Raw genomic sequence first — 26,079 nt, forward strand, 5'->3', positions numbered from 1 at the left:
GTATTTATATTTCCCCTTCTTTACAGAGATGGAGAAATAAGACAATTAACAACGAGCTCATAACAATCATAATTCGTGGACCAAAGGAAAAATATGAAGGTATCTATCAAGGCCTTATCATTTTTTGAGACAGACTATTAGTGGAGAGGATGGACAACATCCTTGGAGATGAGAATAATCGATAATTTGTGATGAAGAGCATCCATGGACTAGCTAGCTCTTCAAGCAAGTCAACCACTTCAAACGACAAAGCACTCATTACCGTAAAAGAGGAAGAGGAACAATCAATAGATGCTGAGGAATATACCAAACATGTAGAGGAAGAACATACTCCAATTTGTCCAATTTTAAGCATAAGAAGAAGCAACCAACATGGAAGAGATTACCATTCTACTATAGGTAAAGTTAGAGGTAGAAAATTTCACCACTCCATTCAATATTATATTGGTTCATATTTTGGAAATTATGCATAAGGTTGCTACTTAAGGCTAGGTTCTTTCAAATAAAAACCAAATAAACTATATGGATTAAGAATTTCTGGAAAGTTGTGACCTTGAGCAAAATCTTCTCTCTATTGAAGACATCATGGGAACTAGTGATATTACTAATGGAAGTCATGAAGAATCATGGTGGCTCAATAGTGGGGAAATCTCTCACATGACCACACATTCAAAGTACTTTTCTAAGTTTGATCCTAGTAATAATTCTATGATCTACTTGGCAACAATACACCTAATACTATCTCTAAGGAAGGGAAAACACTTGTGGAGTTCAATAATGGATAAAGCTTAAGTGAAATTTATAAAGAAGGACTAGTCACGAGAGAAATAGGGTAGATGGTTCCCCATCCCTAATATATAATTCACAAAATTGAACATAGAGCTTATTCTTGTTTATGCATATTTTGAGTCCACCACTCAACCTTTTTGTCTATAAGCTTTTTGTTTCCATAGCTTGAGAGTGAGGGAGAGAGAATAAGAATGTGATGTAGATGCATTACAAGTGCCCATGCAATATCTTCAATAGAATGTACTAGCATTCCGCATGGAACATTAGGCCGCTTCGCGGTAGCTTTGTTGCCCCCTTTTCTCTCTCTCCTTTTCTTCTCTCCCCTCTCTCCCTCCTTTTCTTCGCTCTCTTCTTCTTTTCTCTCTCCTTATCTTCTCTCTCTCTCTCCCTCTTTTCTTCTCTCCCCTCTCCTCTCCTTTTCTTTTTTCTTTACCTCTCTCTCTCTTAAAATTTATATATTCTCTCTCTATAATTCTCTTTCTCTCTGTCCCCCCTCTCTCTCTCTTCCTCTCTTCTTTCTTTTTTGTTCTTTTGTATATTTCTCTCAGTTTCTCTCTCTCTCTCTCTCTCCTTATTTTTCTTTTCCTCTCTCATTCTCTTTCAAGTTTTTTTCTCTTGCTCTCTTTTCTTTCTATGTATATTTTATTCTCTCTCTCTCTCTATTTTTCTCTTTTCTCTCTTTCACTTTCTTTCCTCTTATTTTCTATCTCTTTCAAATTATATATTTCCTCTTTGTTTTTCTCTAAGCCAAAAACTATATAAAAAATATTTAATTAAAAAAAGACTATTCTCTTTTCTCTTTCCCCCCTCTCTTCGTCTTTTTCTCTTTCTTCTTCTTTTTTTATATCCTTATCCTTCTTCTTCTTCTTTTATCTCCCTCTCAAAGTGTGTGAAAAACTATTTCAAAAAAACTTTAAATAAAAAAATATTGTAAAAATATTTAATTAAAAAAGTTTAAATTAACAAGTTTAATTTGAGAGAGAGAGAGAGAGAGAGAGAGAGAGAGAGAGAGAGAGAGAGAGAGAGAGAGAGAGAGAGAGAGAGAGAGAGAGAGAGAGAGAGAGAACCTAGGCCCTACATATGAGAGAGAGGGGGGAGAGGGAGAAGAAAAATGTTTAATTAAAAAAAGACTATTCTCTTTCCTCTTTCCCCCCTCCTCTCTTCGTCGTGAGATTAGCATATCTATTTACATTGTAGAAAGAATTGAAAAAGGCATGATAACAACAACATTTTATGAGGCCAACCCATTGGGTGGGGGACTACCCATCAAGGGAAAAAAGCTTTATCATGAACATGTGTCCCCTTGAGCAACCATTTCCCTAAGGGATGATGTCTTCAATTAAAAAGGCATGCCAAATGATTTGAACCCTTTCTTTAAGTAAGCATTAGGAGGTCTAAGAAATGGGCTAATTTTTTAGTTCTACTAGAAGTTGCAGGTAGTGCACATGTGTAGAGGAACATGCCCATCAAAATGCAAATGAACTGCATTTCATAGGTAAGCCCTTAGCATTTGATGATCACGAGTTACACTCATATATTTAAAGTTACCAACATGGGTTAAGGACCACTAGTATAACTTTAGGAAGGATTTTTTACTCTAGTAGCCTGAACAACTTTGATGGCTTGAGAGAGAAGAATCTCTTTGCTAGATACGTTCAAGCTACTCTAGAGTCTATGATTGTTCATTGAGTCTCTTAAGCATTTTTGTGATCATTAGGGACTAAAGTGCTTTTTCCGAGCATTTTGCTACCGATTTAGTTCTCAAAGTGTGCATAGTAAGATGCGGACTAACAATTGTAGGCTCGCTTTATTCCTAGGGTTTTTGAGGAGTTGCATAGGAAGAGGGGCTTGGTATATGCTACAACCTCTTTAGCGTCAAAGATAGCTTCGAATTAGAGAGCCCCACTCTCTTTGCTAAACATTTTTTCATCAATAAACATTATATTCTCTAAGCTTTATATTTTCCTGCCTTATATTCTCTAAGCTTAGACTCTAAACATTATATTTTCCTGCCTTTGAATATGGCATGACAGTAAACCATTTTTTTGCTCTTGCTGATGTCGATATACAGTTGACGTGAGCTATTTCTGTGCTGTCTCCCAAACCCTAACGGGTACACAGAGCGGCCATGGGCAGCAAAGAGGAGCCTGAGCGTAAACGCAGAAACGTTAACAATTCCGTTTCTTCATCGCCTAAGAAGCAGGCTCTTCCTCCTCCCGATGAAAAAAAGGTGTGCCAGTGTTTCATTGATCTGTAACTGAAGCTAATTCATTTAAGAGCTGCTTAATGATGATAAGGAAGGAATCGAGAAGATTCGTTCTCAAAGTAAGGTGTTTCTACCCTCGCTAAGATCATGCAAGGCACATTTTGTGACCTAACTGCACCATATACGTCCATGAATTCTGTGCGCAGGTCGATACAGCAGAGCTCCAGTATGAGAATCATAAGCTTGCGCAGCAATTAGACCATCAGAGAGGCGAGATTCACAGCTTGGAAACCAAGTTCAACGAGCTGAAAAGCAAGCAGGTGTCCTTCGATGAGAGCTTGGCAGCTATTCAAGATGCCTGGGAAGAGGTGAGCACAATTCTGGGGACAATTGCTGGCTCTCATTGCGTTGAAATGCATGCTCATATCCTTTGCTACCTTTTTGGTACCAGCTGGTGGAAAACCTGGAGCTTCTTTGTGTGCGTGCCAATGCTCCAACCAATGAGTTCAAAGTTCTGGAACTGTCATCCTCTCCAAAAGGTAACGTCTTCTCATCATTGAACCAACAAATACTTTGGCAGAGAGAGCTGAACAGACTTGCGTAAATATTGAAGTAGTTCTCACATAAACTTACATCGAGATATCAGTGTGTTCACACACATTTGCTTGCAACTCCATATCTGTATATATCACAAATTCAAAATCAACAGGTCATAAACACCTAGACCTATGGAGGATTGATGATGCAGTCAAGAATGTTTTAATGTTGAAGTTGATGTTTTAAAATTCTGCATAAAATCGCCATTGTATGTATTATATCTCCTCACTTGCTGATGCACTTGTTTGTGATTTGATTACTGATTCACATTTGTGATGCATGCCTACAGGAAGCATCAATGCTAGTGTTCCCCCAGAGGAAATATTCCTTCACAGGCTTCTTGTCGCAGGTGTCTCAGAGAACTGTGGTGCAAGCAATGGTAATATATCTATTGAAACAGCACTTGAACAGCGCCAGGTTTCTACAACGAGAACAGTTGAGAACCTCTTACAAGCAATTGATGCTCAACGCAGGAAGAACGAGGAGCTGTACTCATCATTGAAAAAAGGACTGTCATCGGAAGGTGATACTCTTTATGTAAAGTTTCTGTGATGTTTTAAATAAAAATTGTTATTTTCAGTTGATAGAGGATAGTTCTGCATATCTACCTTGGCGAGAGTTCAATGCTGTGGTAACTGAAGAATCATCATTAATCCCATAGTGCAGCTCATTGAGCTTTATCTTGCTGACCTCTTTTGCTAGCAGTTAGGTTTGTGGTCAGCTTCTCGTGTTTGATCATTTTGAGTCATAAGATTAGACAATTTATGAGCTTTCAGGATAAGACTAAGCTGAAAAAGCCCCCTGATCTGGAGACCAGCAAACCAACTAGGTATGATAGGTATGATAGTGGTTAAAGGCATAAGGTATCTATGCAAAAAGAGGGGCCGAATCTAATGTGAATGAACGCAGTAATGAAATGAATGAAGAAATAGAAACAGATGTGGGAGCTCAAGGAGTGGAGACTATCCAACAACCGCACTTTTTCATGGGAGCGGTGGGCTGAGGGAGAGTACCAGAGAGTGTTGCTCTTTGTGTATGGATGTCTGGTGCAGTAAGCCCCCAATGAAGATGTCGATGTAGAGGACCAGAGCTGAGGGTTATGAATGCAGCAGCCGAGGGTCAGCCAATGCAGAAGATATTGAGGATGCTGTTAAGGATCAGCTGGCAGCCAACCTTGGAGGGTATATGAATGCTGATAACGATTCTGGAGGGCAGCATGGAACCAAAATCTTAGCCTCTAGATGATGTAGTCGTCTAGCGGGCAGGGTGGCAGCACTGGAGGGTAGCAGCAGCATTGGTGGTGGCAGGTCAGTTGGGCAACATCACCTAATGTGTGGCAGTAGAGGCAGCAGCATTTGGTGGCAGCTTTTGATGCAGAACGAGAGGGTGATGTTAAAAATAATAATGATATGGGGATGGAGAGCTTGACACTGAATGTGGGGATATAGGATGAAAGTGGGAGTGCCTATTCATGAACATTTTGAGTTCATGTCGTACAAAAAGCAAGAATGCTTTTATGGGGCTGTTTAAAGAGCTAGAAAAATATGATAAATTGAAAGGAAATTTTAGGTAGCTTAATGTTGATGTGATGATGTTAGTTGGCTGTCCACCAAATGCTGAAAGCATGGGCTGCAAGGGTGAAACACAGTTTGCAACAAGTGTTGTTGAAGGTGGACAACAGGTGGTAATTTTGAGATGATGGTGACAAGATGGTTGGCAGCAAAGCTTAGGTATCTTGATGATGGCAATGCTGCATGCAAGGCTGCAGCTTCTAGATAATGGGTGGCACCTCCGCGTGGCAAGGGGGCACCTCCTAAGGCTGGCGGCAACTCCTGGATGGGTTATGGGCTGTAGTGGAATAGGGTGATGGCTGATGGCTGGTATGATGATGGATAATCAAAGGATAAAGACTGGATGTCCACAGCATGTCCTTTTACATGGAATTTTTGGGCATTTGTCCTACTGATAACTATCAATGCCTTCTTCATAATGAAAGCATTTGAGACCGTTTTAATTGAGTAAAATCAGGCATCAATACAAGATAACGTTGTGCTGAAGTATGGCTTAATTTCGCTGGCTCAATGCCTCTTCTCAGCCTTCAAAAAAAGGGTCGATGAGGAGATTCTTATTTCTTCCTCTTGTTACCCTAAAGGTTCTAGCCCAAAGAAAGCAAGGCAAGGGTGTCACCATGGATCGCACAAAGAGTGTGTGGAGTGATGGATATCCTCTTTTGAGTAGCCCAAGTGAATGCGCTTGTGTTTTTAAATAAAGGCAATCGATGGATAGTAGGATCCGTCATAAAGAACCATTGTGTGGCAACGTTGTTGATGAAGAGGTGTAGAAGGAATGTCAAGGGAATAAAGTGGGTAAGTTGCTAATGGGATTGCTCGATGTGATTGTATGCATGAGTATCCAAGTCAATCACTCTTTCTTTGTATGCTTAGGCAATACAAGAGTTTAGGCAATACAAGAGTTTTCATTTGGAGGGAGCCTTTCTTTGTAGGACTCTATTCCTTTTAAATGGGCATAAACCCAATGCAATGCATGGGTGATGCTAAGGTAAATGCAAAGTGTTGTCGAGCTAAGAAATGCATTCCATGCTGATTAACCACTTAAAGAGCCCTAAAACAAGCTTAATTTAATGAAAACCCTAAAATAGGAGCTGTTTGAGAGAGTTCAGTGAAACCCTAATTTGGGAGAGTCCATCTCTCATCTATAAATAGACAGGCTGCTCCCATTCAATCCCATCTCTTCTGTGCAGGTTTCTCACCCTTGTGTGCAGATCTTAGCCATCAGTCTCTCACCACGTGGCGGTCCAGTTGTTGCGACTGTTGCCATTACCTCGTTTTACTGTGGCGTTCTACTGCGGCATTTTATTGTTGCGTTTTATTGTAGCGTTTTACTGTGGCGTTCTGCTACTGCGTTTTGCTGTAGCGTTCTATTGTGGTGTTTTACTGCGGCATTCTACTGCTACGTTTTGCCACTTCGTCCACATCATCAGGCATCATCCTTTGGAGTCGCCTCAATCTCCTCACACTTTGATGATCAACGTTTGGTGTCTCTCTCACTGTGTCACTTCAACTAGTGGTCATAGCACTTGGGATCCGTCTTCGGTGGATGTCACTCTCCGACACACTACTCCTCCTTGGGCACACTGTCTACTCTTACATTCATTTACAACATTCGTTTACTTTAGAGTTGTGTTCTTTCTATCCCTTCTTTAGTTTGTGTTTGAGTTTTGAGTTTTGTGTTTAGGGTTTGAGTTTTACTTTTTGTGTTTGTGTTTGCCTCGTTGTGCTTCTATCGTGGTCGTACACTTTGTGTTTCCTTGGTGCAAAACCTAGCAGTGTCTCCACACTCTTCTTCACATGGTATCAGAGTTGGTGCTCTTATAAAGAGTATCCTGTGGATATTGTGGAGTGCTAGTCTTTGCACGAGACACACAATGCGACTCGTAACCGAATCATAATGTCACAGACACCTCCTTCTCGTGACCCCATGATGTCTTATTAGGCTTCTTTATCATTGGAGGCCCTGAGGAAGCATTATGGACTCCGCAAGGAAGACGACATCCCATATTCATCCTTACCATCACCCTCTATATTTACACCCATGCCAGATATTTCAGATTTCACCTCACAGAAGAGGAGTTGAGGAGTATGTACGCAACAAGTATGGACGAGAAGACATCCCTTCTAGTTTTACTACTCCTTTCAGACCGGTTGGTGAGGTTGGCCACCATTATGATCATGGAGGCATACGACATTTGGGACAACTTGCGATCCATCTTCATTATCTTTGCCAAGCCTTGCGGCAGGTTTGTACAACCCTTTTGAGTCGTTAGAATCAAAACCCTCTCTTGTTTTGCCTTATGGTGTGCAGGACCGGGATGGTCGAATGTATGTAAATCTTAATAGAGGGGGCTTAAGAAACAGACATTTATCATCAAGTATACCTACATTTTCTGCTTCAATTGAGCAAGTCAGTTACTCTTTTTCTGTCCCTCCCATCCTAGCCTCTTCTCTTAAAGCCATATCACACTTATTTCAAAACGTTGGCTTACATTCCACATCTGCCTCTACCACTTTGGGAGTTGGACCTTGTGTCTTTGCTCTCAGCACATTCTCATTCTCTATTCTATATTCACATCATGATGCCTCGTTAGGGGGCATTCCACCTCTTAACATTGTCACCTACCCTTTTCCACAAGCCATTCCACACTATGGGACTTCGTTACAGGGAGTGCCACCCTCTAACATAGTTTCCTCTTTTTTTCTTCATGTAGGCACATCTTTTCCTATTGGGACAGTTGTGATGGGCGTCCCCCTCACTACCCTCAGCTACACACACCCCATGACCTCTAAAATGTAGCGTTTTCCTTCCTCTTGCTTATGGTTCATCGTCTTACTTTCCATGGGTCACTCCTATGTAGGGATTTCTATCCTCTGCTCCACGTGTCCCTATCCCTCCACCATGGGGTCCTCATGCAGCAACAATGCCTATGTATAGTTATCCCATGCACACATTTGGATCCACCATGCACACTTCTCAAATGCCTTGTGGGCACTATGGGACCCATTCCCAAGTGTATTCCTTTCCATCACAATACCCACCCTATCCACCTTATGCAGGCACTACCACTCTTGTTGCCTCAGCCAAGAATGCCTTCATGGATAAGGCTTATTTCAATGGGTTGAATTTCACTACTTGGTCAAACTTTATGCAGCAAGTGTTTGAGTCTTAGGGTCTTTGGGACCTTGCTGTTGGTCTTGAGCCTATGCCTGACCCTCATCTAGCCCACCTTGATTACATTTGTCTATGGAGAGCTCGCAATGCCACAACCAATGTTGAGTTGATGTGGGGTTTGCTTCCTGAGTTTCACTCTCAGTTACAACACTTCCCTCTTGCAATGGAACGTTGGAGTCGTCTCATCGACCGCTATGCGGCCAAAGATTGTACTCGGCGTATAAACATCAACTTTGAGCTTCCAAGACTTTTCCATTAAGGAAGGGGACGATTTGAAAGTCAAGTGGAAGGGGACGATTTGAAAGTCAAGTTGGCCGAATATTGGAGGTTACTAGCCAAGTTTGCCACTATCGGCTCTTCGAAGTTAGATGATGATCAGGTCACATTCTTCTTGAATAAGTTGCTTGACAAATACTTCCATTTTATCCAACAATGTGCAAATCTTTTTGATGTATAGAAAGACATCATAGTGGACTTGTGGACTTTCAAGTCGTCTTCATGGGCCTTTTGTACTTCAAAAGTAGGAACTTCATATATGGACTTCATTAGCTCACAAATTTGGAAGCACTATAACAGTAAATCCAAACATACAACTTTAAGGTAGAAATAAAAAGAAATATTTGATGGGATATTAAAGAGTTGCAAATCTCAGAAATGCTGACTCAACATACATCCATATGAATGCATCTCTCACAACTACAGGGTTTTAAGTATGGTCATTAGTAATCTTAAAATTTGCACATGCAATAAAGGTAAGATAATGTTTGTGTCTCAAAGACACTCCCAGCAAAAGATCAAGCATGTTTATGAATATATCTGATTAAGTGCACGGTGGAGTTGAGAATTCACCCTTAAAACATCTTATTTGCACCATGGTTTAGGTGCACACAAACATGCCACCTCCCTACATATGACAAAATATGAACAAATACTAAATACATACACCAAGCATGAACAAACACTAAATACATGCTCCATTGTTTTGTAGGAACATCTGTGCAACTTTTATCTTTATTCTGAGTATGCCTCACGGCAGAGGTCTTATCTATATTGTTGAACTTGATTCAAGGCGTGAAGTTACTGCTATATCTACATCAAGACTGTTAGTTAGTCAAATCCTTGTTGCAGGGTGATAGCTAGCCCAAATTTCAAGAATTAAGTTTGACATGGCCAATGCTAGAAGGGTGAGGATCAGGCTAGTTGGATTATTGCTCTAGACCCAAATGCATGTATTTTGATGACAACAGATAGCTGGTTTTGGAATTTTGAAACAAGATTGATTTGTAAGTTTGTATTAATGGTAGTGCTGTTTAAAAACCATTACAGGCTGCTGGTTTATAGTATCTTGTTTTTGGAAGGCTTCTTTAAAGTGTAATAAGGCCATGCCATCATTAGATGGTGCACCTATATTCGTAGAAGAATTTTGTGAAGTTTAGGATCCTACTGCACCCTGTGTTTTGTCTACACAAGTTCTACATTGTTGGTGATGGGTCACATGAGTTGATCCTTGAAGAACCCATGCTCTCTTTGATTGTAATAAGGCTGTGCCTTGTGCTTTGCTTAGTAAAGAGTTGGGTGAAGTTTAAGCTCCTTGCATATCCTGGTGTTGTGCACACAGCTTCATGTTGTTGGGAAAAATTGCTTTTTCTGAAGAGGTTTCTTGATCATGTGACACAGAACATGGACAAGCTTTGAATGCATTTGTTGAAGACATAAAAGCAGAAATTGGGACCTTAAAGACTGCGATGGACTTACTGCAATCAAAACACAAGGAACTACTTTCTGAGATTGGTCTGTGTCAAGATAATCATTCTAGGGATCAAGCTGAACTAAAACATTTGAAAGGTTTGGTAAAGCTTCACATCATCTAGTCAGGTTTCTTTCTCCTTGGAGAATCAGGTTTTAGGTGCTTAGGAACAATTGACAGTATGATTGTATCAAGGTGTCGTCTTTGAGCAAAAGCTGAGATTTCTTTCTAACAATATTTTTGTCAGGAGAACTTGAAGAAACTTTGGCTGATCTTGAAACTAGTCGCCGCAAGCTAGCTGCACTCAGGAATCAGAAAGAGGGCACATTGCCCACGTCTGGCTCAATATCTGTAACCCGAGAAAATATATCAAGAGAAAGCAAGGAATTGGAAGCAGCATTGGATGAGGCAAAGGTCCAAGCAATTTTTTGACCGATGAATGCTCGTAGATAAGAGTGCTGAGTGCTCCTATAGGATATTTCTGTGCTTTAACTCAGGCAGGTTCCATTTTTCTATTTGTCCAGAATCTAGCATCACAGAGGTTAAATGAGCTAAATGAGGTGCAGAAGGAGAAGCTGATTATACATGGGGAGCTTCTGCAAATGCAGGTGATAATCACAAGTGACAGATATGCTAACTGTAGCTAGTTAATAATAGCTACATACTTGGATCTAGCGTCAGCATTGATGCATTGCTTGTTTCAGGAGATGCTGACTGATGAAAGCCGCATTATGTCATCTGATCCCTACCTTGCTCAACTTGATGAAGCCCAGATTCTGAGAGAAGAGGTTGAACGTTATCAAGTCCTAGCAGATGAAGTGCAGGTAACTAGGAACTTCAGAATGTTTTGAAGACTCCAGCTTGTTGGTTTGTTCTCTTATAATGCTGGCAATAAATTTTATTGGTGCAGTTGCGTTTGCATAGGCCGAACGAGATTGCTCCCTGCAAAGTGAAAAGGAGGCCTTGTTGAAAGCTGAAGCAGGTGAATCAGAACAGAAAATGAACATCATCCTTAAAGCAAGAATTGCTTACCTGGAGGCAGCATTGGAACAATATTCAAACCAGAAATCCGAGCTACAAGAAAAGATAGACAAGGAGTCTCTAACTTCAGGTAGGATTAGTCTCTAAACTAGGCCTTGCAAGTTGCCTTTATCTGTATCTTTGTATCTTACTTACATCAGAGTACAAATTTGGCTCTGCTTTGTTTAAAAGCAAACAGGTGTTCTTGTTAACCCATGTGTAGAATATGTTCTGACATGTTTTATTGATTGTTCAGTTGCTTCTAATATTTACGACTTTGTCTATTCTGCAAGCTCTCCTTAACATGCTTGTGCACAAGTGTTGTCCTTATCTTTCATTTGCTAGCTGTATGGTTGAATTTAGTCTTTCAGTGACACTGGTGTTTTATGGTCTGCTCCTCTCAGTCCATGTTTAGGACTCAGAAGTCATCTTCAAATTTCTTCTTACTTGAGTTGTCCGGCAACATGCAGCAAGACATCATCACTTCTGTGCAGGAAAAAAAGATGAAATTACAGAATTCAAGTTCTATAAGTCAACTTCAAATTTCATATTCCTTGAGTTGTCAGGCCACATGCAGCAAGGCATAATGCCTTCTTATTTCTGTGCAGAAAAAAAAGACGAAATTGCAGAATTCAAGTTGATGGTTTCCACTTTACATAAAGAGATGCGCATGATGCAGCAACAGTTGAATCAGTACAAAGAAGCTGCATGTGGAGCATATTTGCTTCGTGCAGAGGTGCAATCTCTTAATGCAGTATTAGATAGGAAGGTAAGATGCATCTTCAACTTTCGTGTTTAGATTTTGAGCATCGTTTGATAAGAGAAAATAAGTTTATGGCGAATTGTTGCAGACAGCCAAGTGTAAACAGTTGGCAGACAAAGTTGCTGATCAGTCTGCAGGAATAAGTTCTCTAAAAGAGGAGGTATAGTTTATATATATTTGATTGCTTGACTTGCTGGGTCTAATGTGTTTGCCAGCTGTGTTCATTTCCTAGTTGGGTTTCTGATATCTGCTTAATCATGAAACTTCAATGCAGGTGAGGCTTTTGCGGGAGAGTGAACAAGAGTTAAAGCTCATTCTTGAAATGTATGGACGAGAGTCCACAGATTCAAGGTATTTATTTTTTCATTATCAAAGTTCTTCCAAAGTTATGCAGTCCCTTTAGAAGTTGTTTTTGCTGACAATTGACAGATGAGTGTGATAGATAGACCCTCCCAGACTTGTTAAGAACCCATTGCTCTCCCTTTGCTATTTCAACGCCAACTTGTCAATGTGTAGTTGTCTTGATTTATAGTGGTTAGGGCTACAGTATAAGTAAATTGTACATGGTTGAACTTGAGGTTGATTCTGATGTGGTGCAGAGAAGTAAGAGAACTGAAGGAGGCTGAATGCAGAGCTTGGGCTCAAGTAGAAAGGCTCAAATCAGCTATGGATGAGCATAACTTAGAGCTGAGGGTGAAGCAAGCAATTGAAGCTGAAGCTGCATGCCAACAGAAGCTTGCAACTGCTGAAGCAGAAATTGCAGAGCTAAGGCAAAAGCTAGATGCTTCAGACAGGTAATTGTGTATGCTTACTGCTCTCAACTTACTTTTGTGTGTTGTGAGCAACAGTATCATTTCTTACAACTGTCAAATGCCATACTTGTTTGAGATGTTGCAGGGATGCTATAGAGGCCAATGATGCTCTGAGGATGAAGAGTGAAGAAGGAGATGCTTATCTTGCAGAAATTGAGGTTTGCCTATCTCTTTGATAATTTATTTTTCACATTTCTTACAGCTTGAGGATATTCTCCCTTACAATACTTCAATAATTTTGCTTTATGGAGTGCAGACAATTGGACAAGCTTATGAAGACATGCAAACACAAAATCAACGACTGTTACAACAAATCTCTGAGAGGGATGATTATAATTTGAAGGTCAGATCTGCAGAACAGCTTGGTGCTGTTTACTTTTTTTGGTCAATATTTCATACATATATATCATGTGAACACATATTTAAAATGAATGGAAAACAGTTGATCTTTGAAGGATTCAAGGCCAAGCAGTTTCAATTGTCTCTTGTGGAAGAGAAACAAGGACTCACGAATCGATTACAGCATATCACTTCTCTAGGGGAGTGCTATAAACAGAGAGCCGCTAGACTTGAAGACCAGGTATTACATGTGGTCTGATGCTCTTTATTTACTTGTTATGCATCTTTTTGGTTGGATGGTTTTCATCTTCCTTTTTGTCCTCTGTCCTTGATGGGCTGGAATGATACTTAAGAGGGCCACAGTCCTTAGTTTATCTTCACTGCAATTTCTTATGGGGAGTTGGTCAAGTGATTTTTAGGTGCGGATTTATAGCGAGCTGCTTTCAAAAACAACAGAGGAAACTAGGCAGCATGCAAATGCCTTAGAGCAAGCCAAACGGAAGTTCACAGATGTAGAAAAAGAGCTGAGTTCTACAAAAGCTACCCTTGAAACTGCTCGTATGGAGCTTGAGAAGCAGAGACATAAAATACTGGATGCGCAAACTGAACTAGACAAAGAAAGGTAAGAGTATCTGACTCAGAGTCTTCTTCATAACTTGAGAAATATCTGGAAATCTGTAGTGTAATCTGGTGTGCCAATGTAGGTTTGAAAGGAAACGAATACAAGAGGAAGTTGCAGTCTTTAATGCCAAAGCTGCACGGCTAAATGTGCATAACGATGGTGGGCCTTTGGTGGAAAGGTTGCAAGAGGAAATTAATGAATATAAGGCTATTTTGAAATGCAGTGTTTGTCATGACCGCCCTAAAGAAGTAAGTTGGTGCATTCTTTGAATTTATAAGCTCTAAGGTGCTTGTATGTTTATGAACGTGTCTTTTTTGATGGGACGTGAAGTTTTTTGAAGGGACCATGTTTGTGATTATGATGCTGCTTTCAGATTATGCTCTTAATACCTTTGCATTACAGGTTGTGATCACCAAGTGCTACCATCTTTTCTGTAGTCCATGTATCCAGAGAAATCTGGAGATGCGACACCGCAAGTGCCCTGGTTGTGGAGTACTTTTTGGACAAAATGATGTTCGCAATGTATATATCTAGCCGTACAATCATGGTTGTAATCCAGCTACAAAGTTCTTGAAGTGTCCTTCAGGAGAATGCATAAGTCAACGTACTTGTATAATGAATTTCTACCTTTAGTCAAAAAGAGAAGCCCTAAACCTTCATTTTTCAGTGCAGCTTTCTGAATCAACTATGTATGTGCACAAGTCAAAACATACTTGTATGATGAATTTCGACCAATAGTCAAAACAGAGAATCCCTGAGCCTTCACATTTTCATATTGTGCAGCTTTCTGAATCAGCTTTTTATGTTTTGGCAATGTAAATTAACCTCCTTCCAATGAGTTACCTGCTTGTGATCATCTTTTTAATATAGTGGTGTTACGTGTTATCGACTGCCTGCAAACTCTTACTGTCCTAGGACTGTGACGGCAGCCTGCAGTAAAGATGTTACAGCATCTGCCGTAACTAGTATTGGGACGTCTATATATGAGGTGGATGCTTTGAAGAAGTGCTTGCATGAGACTTTTGAAATGGAAGATTTGGGTGATGCAAGTCATGTTCTTGGCTTGTCGATTTTGCGAGATAGAAGTAAGGTGTTTTACTTGTCTCCAATTGTGGTATATATGTAGAGTGCTCAAAACGCTTCAATATGGAGAGGTGAAAGCCATTACTACATTGTCTCCATATGTGAAACTTAGCCAAAATGATTGTCCCAAACTTGAGGAGTAAAAGGGTTGAAATAGCCAACGTATTGCATGCATCCGTGGTTGGTAATCTCATGTATGCAATGATTGCTACTTGCTTAGATGTTACTTTTGTCTCCAAAGGGGCATATATGTAGTGCTTAAAATCTTTCCATAAGGAGGTGAAAGCCCATTATTACATTGTTTCCACATGTGAAGTTTAGTCAAAATGATTATCCCAAACTTGGAGTAAAAGGGTTGAAATAGGAATGCATTGCATGTATAAACTGTTAATGGTCTCATGTATGCTATGACTATTTGTCTAGATGTCGTTTTTGTGGTGGTAGTCATCATAAATATACGGCTGATCTTGGCAAGCAACATTGGGAGGCAAAGAAAGGTGTTATGAAATACTTGAATTGGGAGGAGTGAGACGTGTGCATATAGATCCATAGATGCAAATTTCACAACAATAGGGGGTATACCATATGTTATGCCTTTGCATTCATTCATGTTGCAACATATTGGATTTTTTATTTGCAAAAATATGTGACATTATCTACCACGAAAGTTAAGTGTGTTCAACTATATAGGTGAGCAAATAATCTTTGTTGCATGCTTGTTTAGTGGGGACGTGGATAATGTAGGAGAAATATCAATGTTACATTGTGGTAGTTAAGAGTGGTATACAATTGGCATGGAACTCAATGTCTCATTCCAAGACCGAAGCATGCAGACTTGAAGTATTGCTTTTAGGAGATGCATGATAACTAGTGCTTACTAACTATCATGATACATGTAGATTAGAACCCTTCATAATTTCTCACAAATAGTCTATCCTTTGAGCGGTTTGCACATTGCTATAAGATGATAGGCATTGAGGGAGGCAATTCTTGATATGGATGATTTTTTATTTTTCTATTTTTTCCCTTAACAACACATTAGCACCAAGTGTGAATTTCTTTGGGGTGAAGGCCCATGTGGCTCATATGTCTTTCATGGTAAACACATAATCATGTGTATGGTTATTCTTTGTAGATAAGAATAATATTTGATTATCCATTTTTCTTTTTAGCTCTTATAAGCCTATATGATTGTGTGCATGTGTGCGTGTGCTCTCACACTCTACACACACACACACACACACACTCTCTCTCTCTCTCTCTCTCTCTCTCTCTCTCTCTCTCGTTGCATACTCTAGTAGCTTCCTTCAAACCTTAAACTTCAACTGCTATTTTTAGAAATTAGTATTCGTAGCAACTAGTATTTTTAGGTGTTCTTGAAATTAGTCAATATTTGTCCCCCCTCCTGGACGAGTGCCAATGCCCTTGAAGGTAGTGTGCCATAACATGCATTGTGAATGTGAGATGCTAGGCCTTGAGTGATGGAGATAATGGTGGTGGTTGATGGAAGTATATCTTATGTTGTGGATGCTTAGAAATACATTTCACCTTTCTTGCTTGATGGAAGTTCAAATATTAGTGGATAATAAGAATATGCCAAAGATGATGCCGTTGTTAATATCTATCCGTGGTTGATTTCGAGTAGAATGTGAGAATTGCTTGATGTGGAAAGATGAACAACTTGGTTTTGGATACATAGATGAAGATTTGGTGTTTTACATTGTAGCAAGGTTAATCTCCAATTTAGAGGGGTAAAATTTGTTGATGTTGAGGAAAAGGAAATCAAGAAGATTATAATTAGACAAAAGGTTGGACAAGCGAACATGCAAACTTGATCGAGGTGGTACTTGAAGCACAAGACTCCATTCTAACACAACCACCAATTAAGGTGGTAGTTGGTAGCTAAGGAAACTTCTCATTCGGTTAGCCTTTATCCAATCCATTTACATAATGTGGGCTTTGCTGATATTGATTTGGAGTAGAAAACTATGGTGTGACATGCCTTTTTCACCTTGCTATCTATAAATTTATGCCTTTGACATTGCGTAGGTGAGTATTCTTGTTGGGAAAGAAGGGCGCAAGTGAATTAGGCATTTCACCTTTTTCTTGCTCGTGATTTTTAGTGAGTAAAGAGAGAGTAATTCATAGATACACTATTTAGAACATTACAAGATTGGCTTTGTACTTCATCATTGTCAAGTCTAACACTAAACAAGCAAGAGATTCTTGGGTATGTCCTACCTTGGATGTGCCTTGGATATGCGTGGGGTTGAAGATCAAGGGCTAGGAAATTAGAGATAGAGTCAATCGATGGACACTAATGGATGTCTTTAACCTTACAATGCCTAGTTGTAGTGTAATGAAGGTGCATACCTTTTTTTTTTTGGTTTTGTATTCTCTTTTCTCTCTTTCTTATGGCATACAACATCATTAGATTAGGCATTTAGCCTTGCTTAGATGGCATTTGAAGTACAAAGGTTGATAAGAGTTCTATAGTTTGGCTCTCATTTGAAACTCATGCTCATGAGTGCATATAAAAGGGTTAAAGTAAATAAGGCAATGATTTATATTAAGAAGCTAGATGATAATACTTTTCTTGAAGATGAATCAAGATTACTAAGGGTATTGTCGACTAAGATCTTTGAGCTGATTGGAGAAGTGTACTGTGATTCTTCTTGAGGAAGTTCGATTTTGGAGAAGGTGGGTTGTTGAGGTATCTTTGCTTGAACTACTCAAAAAATTGAATTTAATTGATGGTTTTGGATAGCTTCTTCCTTGATTAACATGATGACATGGTGATGCAATGGCTACCACTCTCCTAAACATGACAATCTGTTGAAGTGATTGTGGGACTCTTCCCTTCATTTTTCTTTGAGTATCTTCAAGCTTTGTCTCTCCCACAAACTCATCACTTATTCTAGTCATCTACAACCATTGGATCAAATTGTAAACGTAAAGGTTGATATGATTTTCCTCTTTGTCTTGTTGATCACTGTCTTTGTATGTGCACAAAGTTCTAAAGCTTTAGAGACTACTCATATACAAGGGAAATGGGTCGTTTACTTATTTATACATAGTAAAATGATCCTTTGGGGTCCAAAGTCCATGTAAGTAACATAACAAAAAAACATCTATGATTCCATCTCCTAGCCTTAAACAACTAGCCACATACAATTTCTCTTTAGTTGAAATTTTATGCAATAGAGGTCAATGCTCTAGATTGGTAGTTAAAGGACCTTTGTGTATGATACTCACCACTCTAAGAGAAGATGATGATACATATCTTTGATAGAATTTAGAAGCTTTGATATGCCTTTATTGTTCAACATTAATCATGAGTTGACTTCACTTATGTCAATGGAAGCTTAAAGCTCATATAACTTTTAATAATGGGACATTAGACTAGATCTTCCTCTTTGATTATTGAATCTCTTCTTCATTAGTTTGGTGGAGGCTAGTCCTATATGAGGTGATTATCCATGCACAATTTCATAGGAAGATTTGGGCTAGATTGATATGCACAATCCATTACTCAAAGACATGTGTCTCTAGCACCATTTTTTAAACACCTCCCCTTGGTGCTAGCTTGCCCTCGAGATAACTTCACTTAAGGGTATAGGTTTTTGCATCTTTTGAATATCATCTCAAGATGTTAACTAGGCCTCTAGCTTTCAATTAGTCATAAAAGGGTATAAGATCTCCCCCTTAATGCATGCAAGGCATCTATATGAACGAGCATCATTTGATTATAGGCAAATACAACTTGGATTGCTTTGGAAACTAATCCCTTTGGCTACATCATTGGTGCTAATGGTGGACATTACAATTACGAATTTATTGTAATTTCTTAGGCTTTTGTTGGCTTGACTTTGGTTCTTCTTGCTTGTTGAGTTTTGACTCCTCGGTTTGGTTGTCTTCTTGTTTTGTTGATCTTGAAATTTTGGCTCCACTTTGGTTCTTCACATTGGTTGTGGCTTTAGGTCCATTTTTGATAATGTTATCATTGGTGCTAATGGTGGATATTACAATTATGGAATTGTTGTAGTTTCTTAGGCTTTATTAGCTTGTCTTTGGTTCTTCACATTGGCTTTGGCCTTAGCTCCATTTTTTATCTTGTTGGTCTTCTTTGGTGAACTTCATTTAGTCTTCTTGGTTTCCTCACAATTCTTTTTTTCTTTATTTTTTCTTTATATTCTTCATCTTTGCTTAGGTGAGGATGTTTTGCGTTTTATTTTGAAAAGCAAACATTAGATATTCTTTCCTTTAGGCATGATGCTTTTTGAAATTACATCAAACCAATTTACCCACAAAAATCTCGTGTGTGTGCTTTCTGTGTCTCAACCCTTTTGTACTTCATGGCTTTGACTCTGCATCCCACCATTGCTTCCCTCTCGACTAGTATCATAACAATGTTGGTGGGAGCTCTTGCTTAGAGTAAGGAGCACGAGGAGTCAAGCTTCATCACAAAGTTGAGGATTCAAGATCCTCTTGTAACTTTCATGCTTGATGTGTGTATCTTGAAAGAGGTACAATTCTCATGACCAAGTTTTGTATTTAAGTCAAGTAGGTGTTCTGACTTGAGGAGCTTGAGGCTCAATTCGAGGCTTCTATAGCCTGATTTGGTTGCATTTGGACAACCATTAGTTGATGGAATTGAGTTTGAATAGGGGCAACTTGCCATTCAGAAGTAAGGGGTGTACGCAAGGAGCCAGCTTGTTGCAATAAGGTGGGGGACTTGCTTAAGTAAGGCCATTAAGCAGGGGTTTTACCATTATAGGGATAGAGAAAGAAAAAGGAGAAAAATAGGTTTTTTCTTGCTCGTTGTGGATCCTAGAGTACTCCAAATGCTGTCATCTATTGTAGTCAATAGGGGCATTTTGCAATAGATCGACTGAAGCAAAGCTACATTGGAGGCATTGCCATTTTCATGGTGCCTAGGCCACAATTTGATGCTCTTTTTCAAAAATAAGATCCCCCTTTCCCCTATTAAATCTACTCTAAGGTTTAAACCTTATCCCATTTGAGCTTGTTCAAACTAGCATTCACTAAATTGCGACTTGGCTTTTGTGTTGATATTGGCATCAACAAAATTTTCATTTTTGAGAAATGTTTATTTGCTATCACTTGCTCATATTGCAATAATTATGTTAGCTATATTGGTATTGTAAAGGTAATTTGTGTGCAATTGGTCTTGGGTGGCTATTCAATGATTGGAAAAAAGGCGAATAAATGTGAAAAAGTTGAAAAAATTTAATATGCCTTTGGAGTGCTAGAATATAAGATTTGCATAAGTTTTGGGCTAGTTTGATGTTGCTTTAGTCATTGCTTTCTAGCGCACTCAGATTGTTAATTGGCCTCTTTTGAGCTTGTAATTGGACGTGTCTTGATATTTTGGTATGGATGACATATTGAAGTTATTATGGATTTTTCATTTATGTTTGAAAATGAATTGTTTAACATTGAAAAATTAGATGGCACCAATTTTTCTTATTGAATAGAGTAAATCAATGATATATTATTTAGAAGAAGAAAGTAAAGCCAATCAAATGCAATGGTATCAAGCTTGAGGTTATGGATTTAAATGTAGGGGAGGAAATCGATGAGTTGGCATGTTCCACTATCATGTTGACACTCTCAATGTCTATTTACTTTAATGTAAAAGACACAACACATGGTGCATTTGGTGTATGGAAGAATCTATGTGACTTATATGAAAAGGAGAGCGCTACTTCACAAGTTTATTGGTTGAAAAGGCTCGTTGATTTGCATATGGAGGAAGGGACTTCCATGTCTAACCATGTCAATGAGTTTAATACCATTTTTAGACAATTGACAACACGGAAGATCACTTTTTATGATTTGGTTAATGCTATTATCTTGTTGGCTATATTGCATGAGAATTGAGACACATTTAGGATAGCAATTAGTAGTTTTGCACCTTCAAGTGGTCTTATGAGTACTAATGTTTAGAGTAGTGAGGTGAATAGATAGAACAATGCATGCTCAAAGAACTCTAGTACACTCAGTGTGAGAGAAAAGCCAAATACTTGTTGGGAGAAATCTCATGAGGGATGTAAATTAAAGAGTAAGTCTCATAGTAAGAGGATGTGGAATGCTTCTTTTGTAATAAGAAGTGACATATAGAGAAGGATTTTAGCTCCCTAAAAATTCACAAAAAATTGCAGGGCGGCTCTTGGGGCTCTAACTATTGTGGTGGTTGACCTCAATGATCACTAGGAAATGATTGAAATGCCCTCATGGAGCAGGGTAAGAAGCTAGGGAGACATTGCATACCTTAAACCAAAGGAGGTGTGGCTTCCATGGAATCTTGATTGAAGCTCTCTTTCTTGGGCTGAAGTAGTATGGTTGAAGCTACTTGAATGCCCACTTTGACACTTGTTGAAAGGGTGTGAATAGGAGTGAGAGTGAGAGAGAAGCACAAGCAGAAGCAAGAGCAATGACTATGGAGGTTTGAGCTTAAAGAGAGCACAATTAGTATGTGGGAACTTCAATACTCACAGTGTGTGATGACCTGCCTTCCCCTATATTATTACATAGTAAAGAATAAAGAATAAACATGATAGTGATGGGCGACTACCACATGTAGTGTATATGTGTGCCACTAAGTAGAAGATAATATAGGTGGCTAGGCACAAGCAACATTTAACCCCCAACATATTGCATAACCATTTATAAGTAAAGACAATAAAGAATAAGGATCCCATTCATTGTACCCAAAAAAGTCTCTTGTGCCCCTCCCCCCCTCCCACTCTTCCCCCTCCCCCTCCTCTCTCTCATCTAACTATAAGCTATGCTTAAATAGATGCTTTAGAGAATGATATTTCTGTTGGCATGAAGAGTTTTTCAAAACCTTGCATATAAATAGCCCTTTATGCTTTCAAAATAATTGATTTTATCTTTTGTGCACCTTTGAACATAGTCATTTTTTGAACTTATTTTTGCATTCAACTAGTTTAGTAGCTTATATGTATAATAAAGCTTCTAAAAAGATACATCCAAAATTTTTAGTATATGAACATGGCTTAAACATGAACTAATTCAATTTGGTCAATGTGAACAAGACTTAGGATTGAACTAGTTCAAGGTGTGAAAATACCTCAAGTAACTAGAGTCTAAATCTTAATTGGATAAGGGAAAATATTAAATGAAAAAAAAGATAGGCCATGAAGGTAAAGGTAGCCTAAAACACAATGATTCTATAAGGTTGAGAGGATGTCTTCAATGGTGGCAATTTTGGTGGGTGCATCCTTTAGTAGGAATTGATTAATTTGTAGGTTGTAACTTTGTGTCTTAGACACAAGAAAATCCCCTCCTTTGGGACAACTAGGCCCTTTAAGCAACCCCCTTGCTTCAAGATGGCCCTTAGCTTAAGAGTTGACCCCTTGCTTTGGACACAAGTGGCCAAAAACTCAAGCTAGTCACCAGATTGAGGCCAATCTTTCAATGGCTACAAACCACCTCTTTGATAATGGAAGTTGTTGATTTGACCCAAATAAGATACCATATTTATGAAGAAAATATACATTGATGCTTCTCTTGAAAGATAGCCCCTTTAAGGGCTTCAAAAACTTGCACACCCTTTGCAAGCCGTCAATCTCCAAGTCTTATCTTACTTGGACAGTAGCACCTTCATAGCCTTGAAACCTCCTAAAATTTGCATGCAACAATGGATACTCCCACAAACTCATAGCCTCAAAAAGGAGGTTTTGGTACCATTTTACATGGATTAAGGCTTAAGAAAAAAGAAGTTATGGAGGATAGAATTAGAAGAGATGCACAAACATAATAGCTTCACTCCATTGCTTTGGATTTTGGGCAGTCCATAGTAGTGCAACAACAATGGATGATGACACAACATCTGCAAGATATGTCATGACAGCCCTGCAACAATCATGGGAGTAGCAGGGTTTGTTGTGACATTAAGATCCAACCTTGAAAGGTGGATGATGATAACACTAAAGCACAGAGTGAAAAGGATGCGAGATGTTAGCATTGGAGATCAAGCACTCAAGTAGAAATAAGAGGGATGAAAGGTTATCCTCCTGGGCCTCATTGATGAAGTTTTGGAGGCTTTTGTAATGCCAAAACTTGAATAAAACTTAAAGAAATCAATTTTCTTTCCTTTTTGGGGCTACGAGAGCTGACTTGGCCACTAAACAAGGAATGAATTAACTTTGAAGGCCTAATTTTTCATTGCTTAGCAGTAGCCTCCCTAGGAAATGAGGCCCTATGTTACTTGCCCTCGAGACAAGAAGTACAGAACCCTAGACTATTCTTGAGTCTGAGCAATCTAGCTACCTTCTATAAACTGAAAAATGATGTCCATACCTCTAAAGATATAAGTTGTCCAACTCCACAGGTATAGCCATCATACCAGAGGTCATACAATACCAACACATGCTTTTAGCATTTCCCTCTAGCACCACTTGATTACTTAGTATATGTGTCTCTAGCACTACATTTTTAACACTATTGCGGCAACAATTTGCTTATAGGTCATCTCCCTTTGTTTGTTGTTATTGATGTTGGCTTTATGATTGTTGTTGATCCAATCTTCTTGAAGGTTGGTTTCTTGGCCGTGTACTTAATGTCAAGGTCATGTTTTTGCCTTTTTGATGGTTAAAGATTGTTTACTCTTTCTTGTTGGACTCTAACTTGAAGGAGTGGCTATTGTGTCATGAGTTGGCCTATGTATTGGTTTTGGTGTCATCACCGTATAGGATTGTTATTGGATCGTGAGTAACAATAATTTTTTTCTTTTAGATTTGGGCACTAACATACTTTAGTGTTGGAGTGGTTGTTCTTATTGCCATTAACTTGGGCATAAGTAAGCAAATGGAGTGCTTTCCTTTATCATATCCTTGGCCATGCAGTATTTACTTGGGAATCGAACATTATTTATTGATCCATCTTTTTATACTTCTTCTAGGCATGTTACAATTCATCTGTGATGGCTTCTTCTTTTTCCACTCCTCATAGTGAGATCTGACATTCTTGGGCTTTGTATGTCCTTGTACATGATTAGTCATGACCTTTTCATAGGTTGATGATGTGACTTGACTAATCAATATTTGATTCATTTGCCACGCCATTTGTAGCCAAGTCATCAACTCATTTGTCCTTTTTCTATTTAATGAATTTGGACTATGGTTGATTGCCTTCTTTTTAGTCCCTAGCTCTATGTCTTCGTCTTTGCAACCTATGGGACTAAACTTGCAATGACTATGGATCTAGGGAAGGTGGTGTATCATCCTAGCATTGTATTTAGCTTGAAAACTTGGTTCTACCTTAAAGGGTCTTCCAAGTAGCATTGCCATCTTTACATTCTCTTGGTAGGAAAAAACAAAGAATTGGATAGAAACAAGGCATATGCTCTCAAAGAAACTACTCATAAATAGTTTTTAGCATTGCTTCCCATAAAACTATAGTAAATTATCATAAAACTGTAGGAAAATGACCAAAGGAATAAGCTCCCATCGCTAGGAATATTTGAATAGCCATCAGGATATATAATATGCAACTAACACTGTAGTAATCGAGCACCAAGAACTATCAAAACATACAAGGTATCAAATACATAAATATATATAATAATAATGCATCAATCATGTATCCACTAGTGATGATAGGTACAAGGTATCCAATCTCAAAAGCAAATTAGCCCACATGAGTCAGTATATGCAAGAATAGTGTAGCATAAACCAAAATAGCATAAAGAGTCTCCCACCCATTCAAAGAACCAAGCTCTACAAAGAAAGAAAGTGTCTCTCATTAGAAGTGAATCTCGAATTTAAAGTGAGCAAGCAAAGCTCAAGACATTACTGTCATAGCATTAGAGAAGCCCAAGCACATCATAAATACATTCAAGAGAGCATATATATCAACTTTGCAAGTGAAGAATTACTGAAACAAATGTGCAATGTCCAAATACGTCCAATGGATCTGAAGTACAAAGCTCAAAGCACATCAAAAGCATATCTATGCACATACATTAATGCCAAGCATCAATATGATATATACATGTAAAATCCCCGAACTGCTTGTAGGCATGCAATACATAGACCTTCACAATAAATGCTTGCTATCCAAACTTTGCTACAATAAAGAAACCTTCAAATGTCAAGCTATTTGAGCTCTAAAAAATCCAAGAAGCTTTCCCAAGCATCAACATACCATCTTGTAAGCGTCAAATAAACATTATGGAACTCATTGTATCTTGCCCACAGGGTATTATAGTAGACATGCAACAAACTCTGAGACAATCATTGAGCAAGGACTCTTCAAATGGAGCTCAAGATCAAGACCTTTAATACCAAGGAGTGTGCCAAATAGTTGCAGGTAGCAAGAGGCCAACTAATGCATGAAGTAAGAGCAATCAATGTAGAAATGAGGGGATGAGAATCAATGCAAATTATATTGGATGGATCAAGGGCCCCCTATTATTGCTCCTCAACTCAATGATCATCAAGTGATGATCAATGGTACCTTTAGAAGCCGAGAAAAATATCAAAACCAAGCTTTATTGAAGGGGGAAGTCAAAACATACATTGAGAGTGAAGGGTTGGGATAGCCCAATGAAAGCTTGAAGTGAGCTCTTCTTTTTGGACTAAAGCAAGTGATGAAGAAATTGTTGGGGCAAAAGGCCTTTGGGCCTACCCGTGCATACTGTGACTGTCCATTCTTTATTCATATATAATATGATGGTGCAATAAGATTGTCAGTTCAGTTGGACAGCACCTACATTGTGTGTGCTCTTCTCTCCCACATCTTCCTCTTCTCCTTCTCCACTGCCATTGCATCCCCTTCAACTGGTATCCGAGTAGGTCTTCAAGAGCTCATCCCGGCCTTCCACATGAGGTATGAGATCTTCATTCTCACTTAGTTTTCAGCTCAACAGGTTAGCTCACACCTCCTGGAGCTTCCTTCACTTGGATCTTGCTTCCAGCCTATCAAGGCTTGCTGAGGCTTGGTGTAGGCCTTCTTTGGCCCTCATTTGTGCCCCCTTTGGGCCCCATTGTTGACACGTGGGACAGCAGACCCCCCCAACCAGCTCACGTTTTTTTTGCGCCTGTTTCAAAATCTGGCCCAAAAATCACTCTTTTTGTCATATCTCGGGCATTCAGAACCCGATTCAGGCAAGGTAAGAGTCTAAGTTGGGGTTTTGGCACGCTTCAGACGCGATGGTAATGTCAGATTTGCCAAATTCTGATGAGAGAATCTTCTGCAACAGATTTCAAGTCTGAGACAACATGTATTTGTATGCCTATGCTTGTTTGGGCATGACTACATAACCGGTTTGATGCCTATTGCATCCCGATTGATTGGGGGATTGAA

At 39.0% G+C, this 26,079-nt stretch overlaps 1 protein-coding gene across 2 annotated transcripts; it reads left to right on the forward strand.

Annotated features, from left to right (window-relative positions):
• The first annotated feature begins 2,797 nt into the window (after positions 1–2,797).
• Positions 2,798–14,469, forward strand: LOC148025662 (E3 ubiquitin-protein ligase BRE1-like 2). 2 transcript variants are annotated; one of them, XM_087692874.1, is made up of 19 exons: positions 2,798–3,019; positions 3,202–3,363; positions 3,447–3,534; positions 3,882–4,115; positions 10,016–10,129; positions 10,333–10,499; positions 10,610–10,693; positions 10,790–10,909; positions 11,010–11,196; positions 11,714–11,874; positions 11,957–12,028; positions 12,143–12,219; positions 12,468–12,662; positions 12,766–12,838; positions 12,937–13,023; positions 13,123–13,260; positions 13,439–13,641; positions 13,724–13,889; positions 14,044–14,469. In XM_087692874.1, exons 1-19 carry the CDS (start codon positions 2,918–2,920, stop codon positions 14,173–14,175), a joined length of 2,562 nt encoding a protein of 853 aa, XP_087549000.1. In that variant the 5' UTR covers positions 2,798–2,917; the 3' UTR covers positions 14,176–14,469. The 2 variants fall into 2 exon arrangements, with proteins under 2 accessions (XP_087549000.1, XP_087548999.1); XM_087692873.1 differs by having other exon boundaries at positions 10,016–10,183; positions 14,044–14,468.
• Positions 14,470–26,079: the final 11,610 nt, after the last annotated feature.

This window comes from Lygodium microphyllum, chromosome 14 (assembly GCF_053477565.2).
Source record: "Lygodium microphyllum isolate KBCC chromosome 14, Lygodium_microphyllum_v1.1.10, whole genome shotgun sequence".
Lineage (NCBI taxonomy): Eukaryota > Viridiplantae > Streptophyta > Polypodiopsida > Schizaeales > Lygodiaceae > Lygodium > Lygodium microphyllum.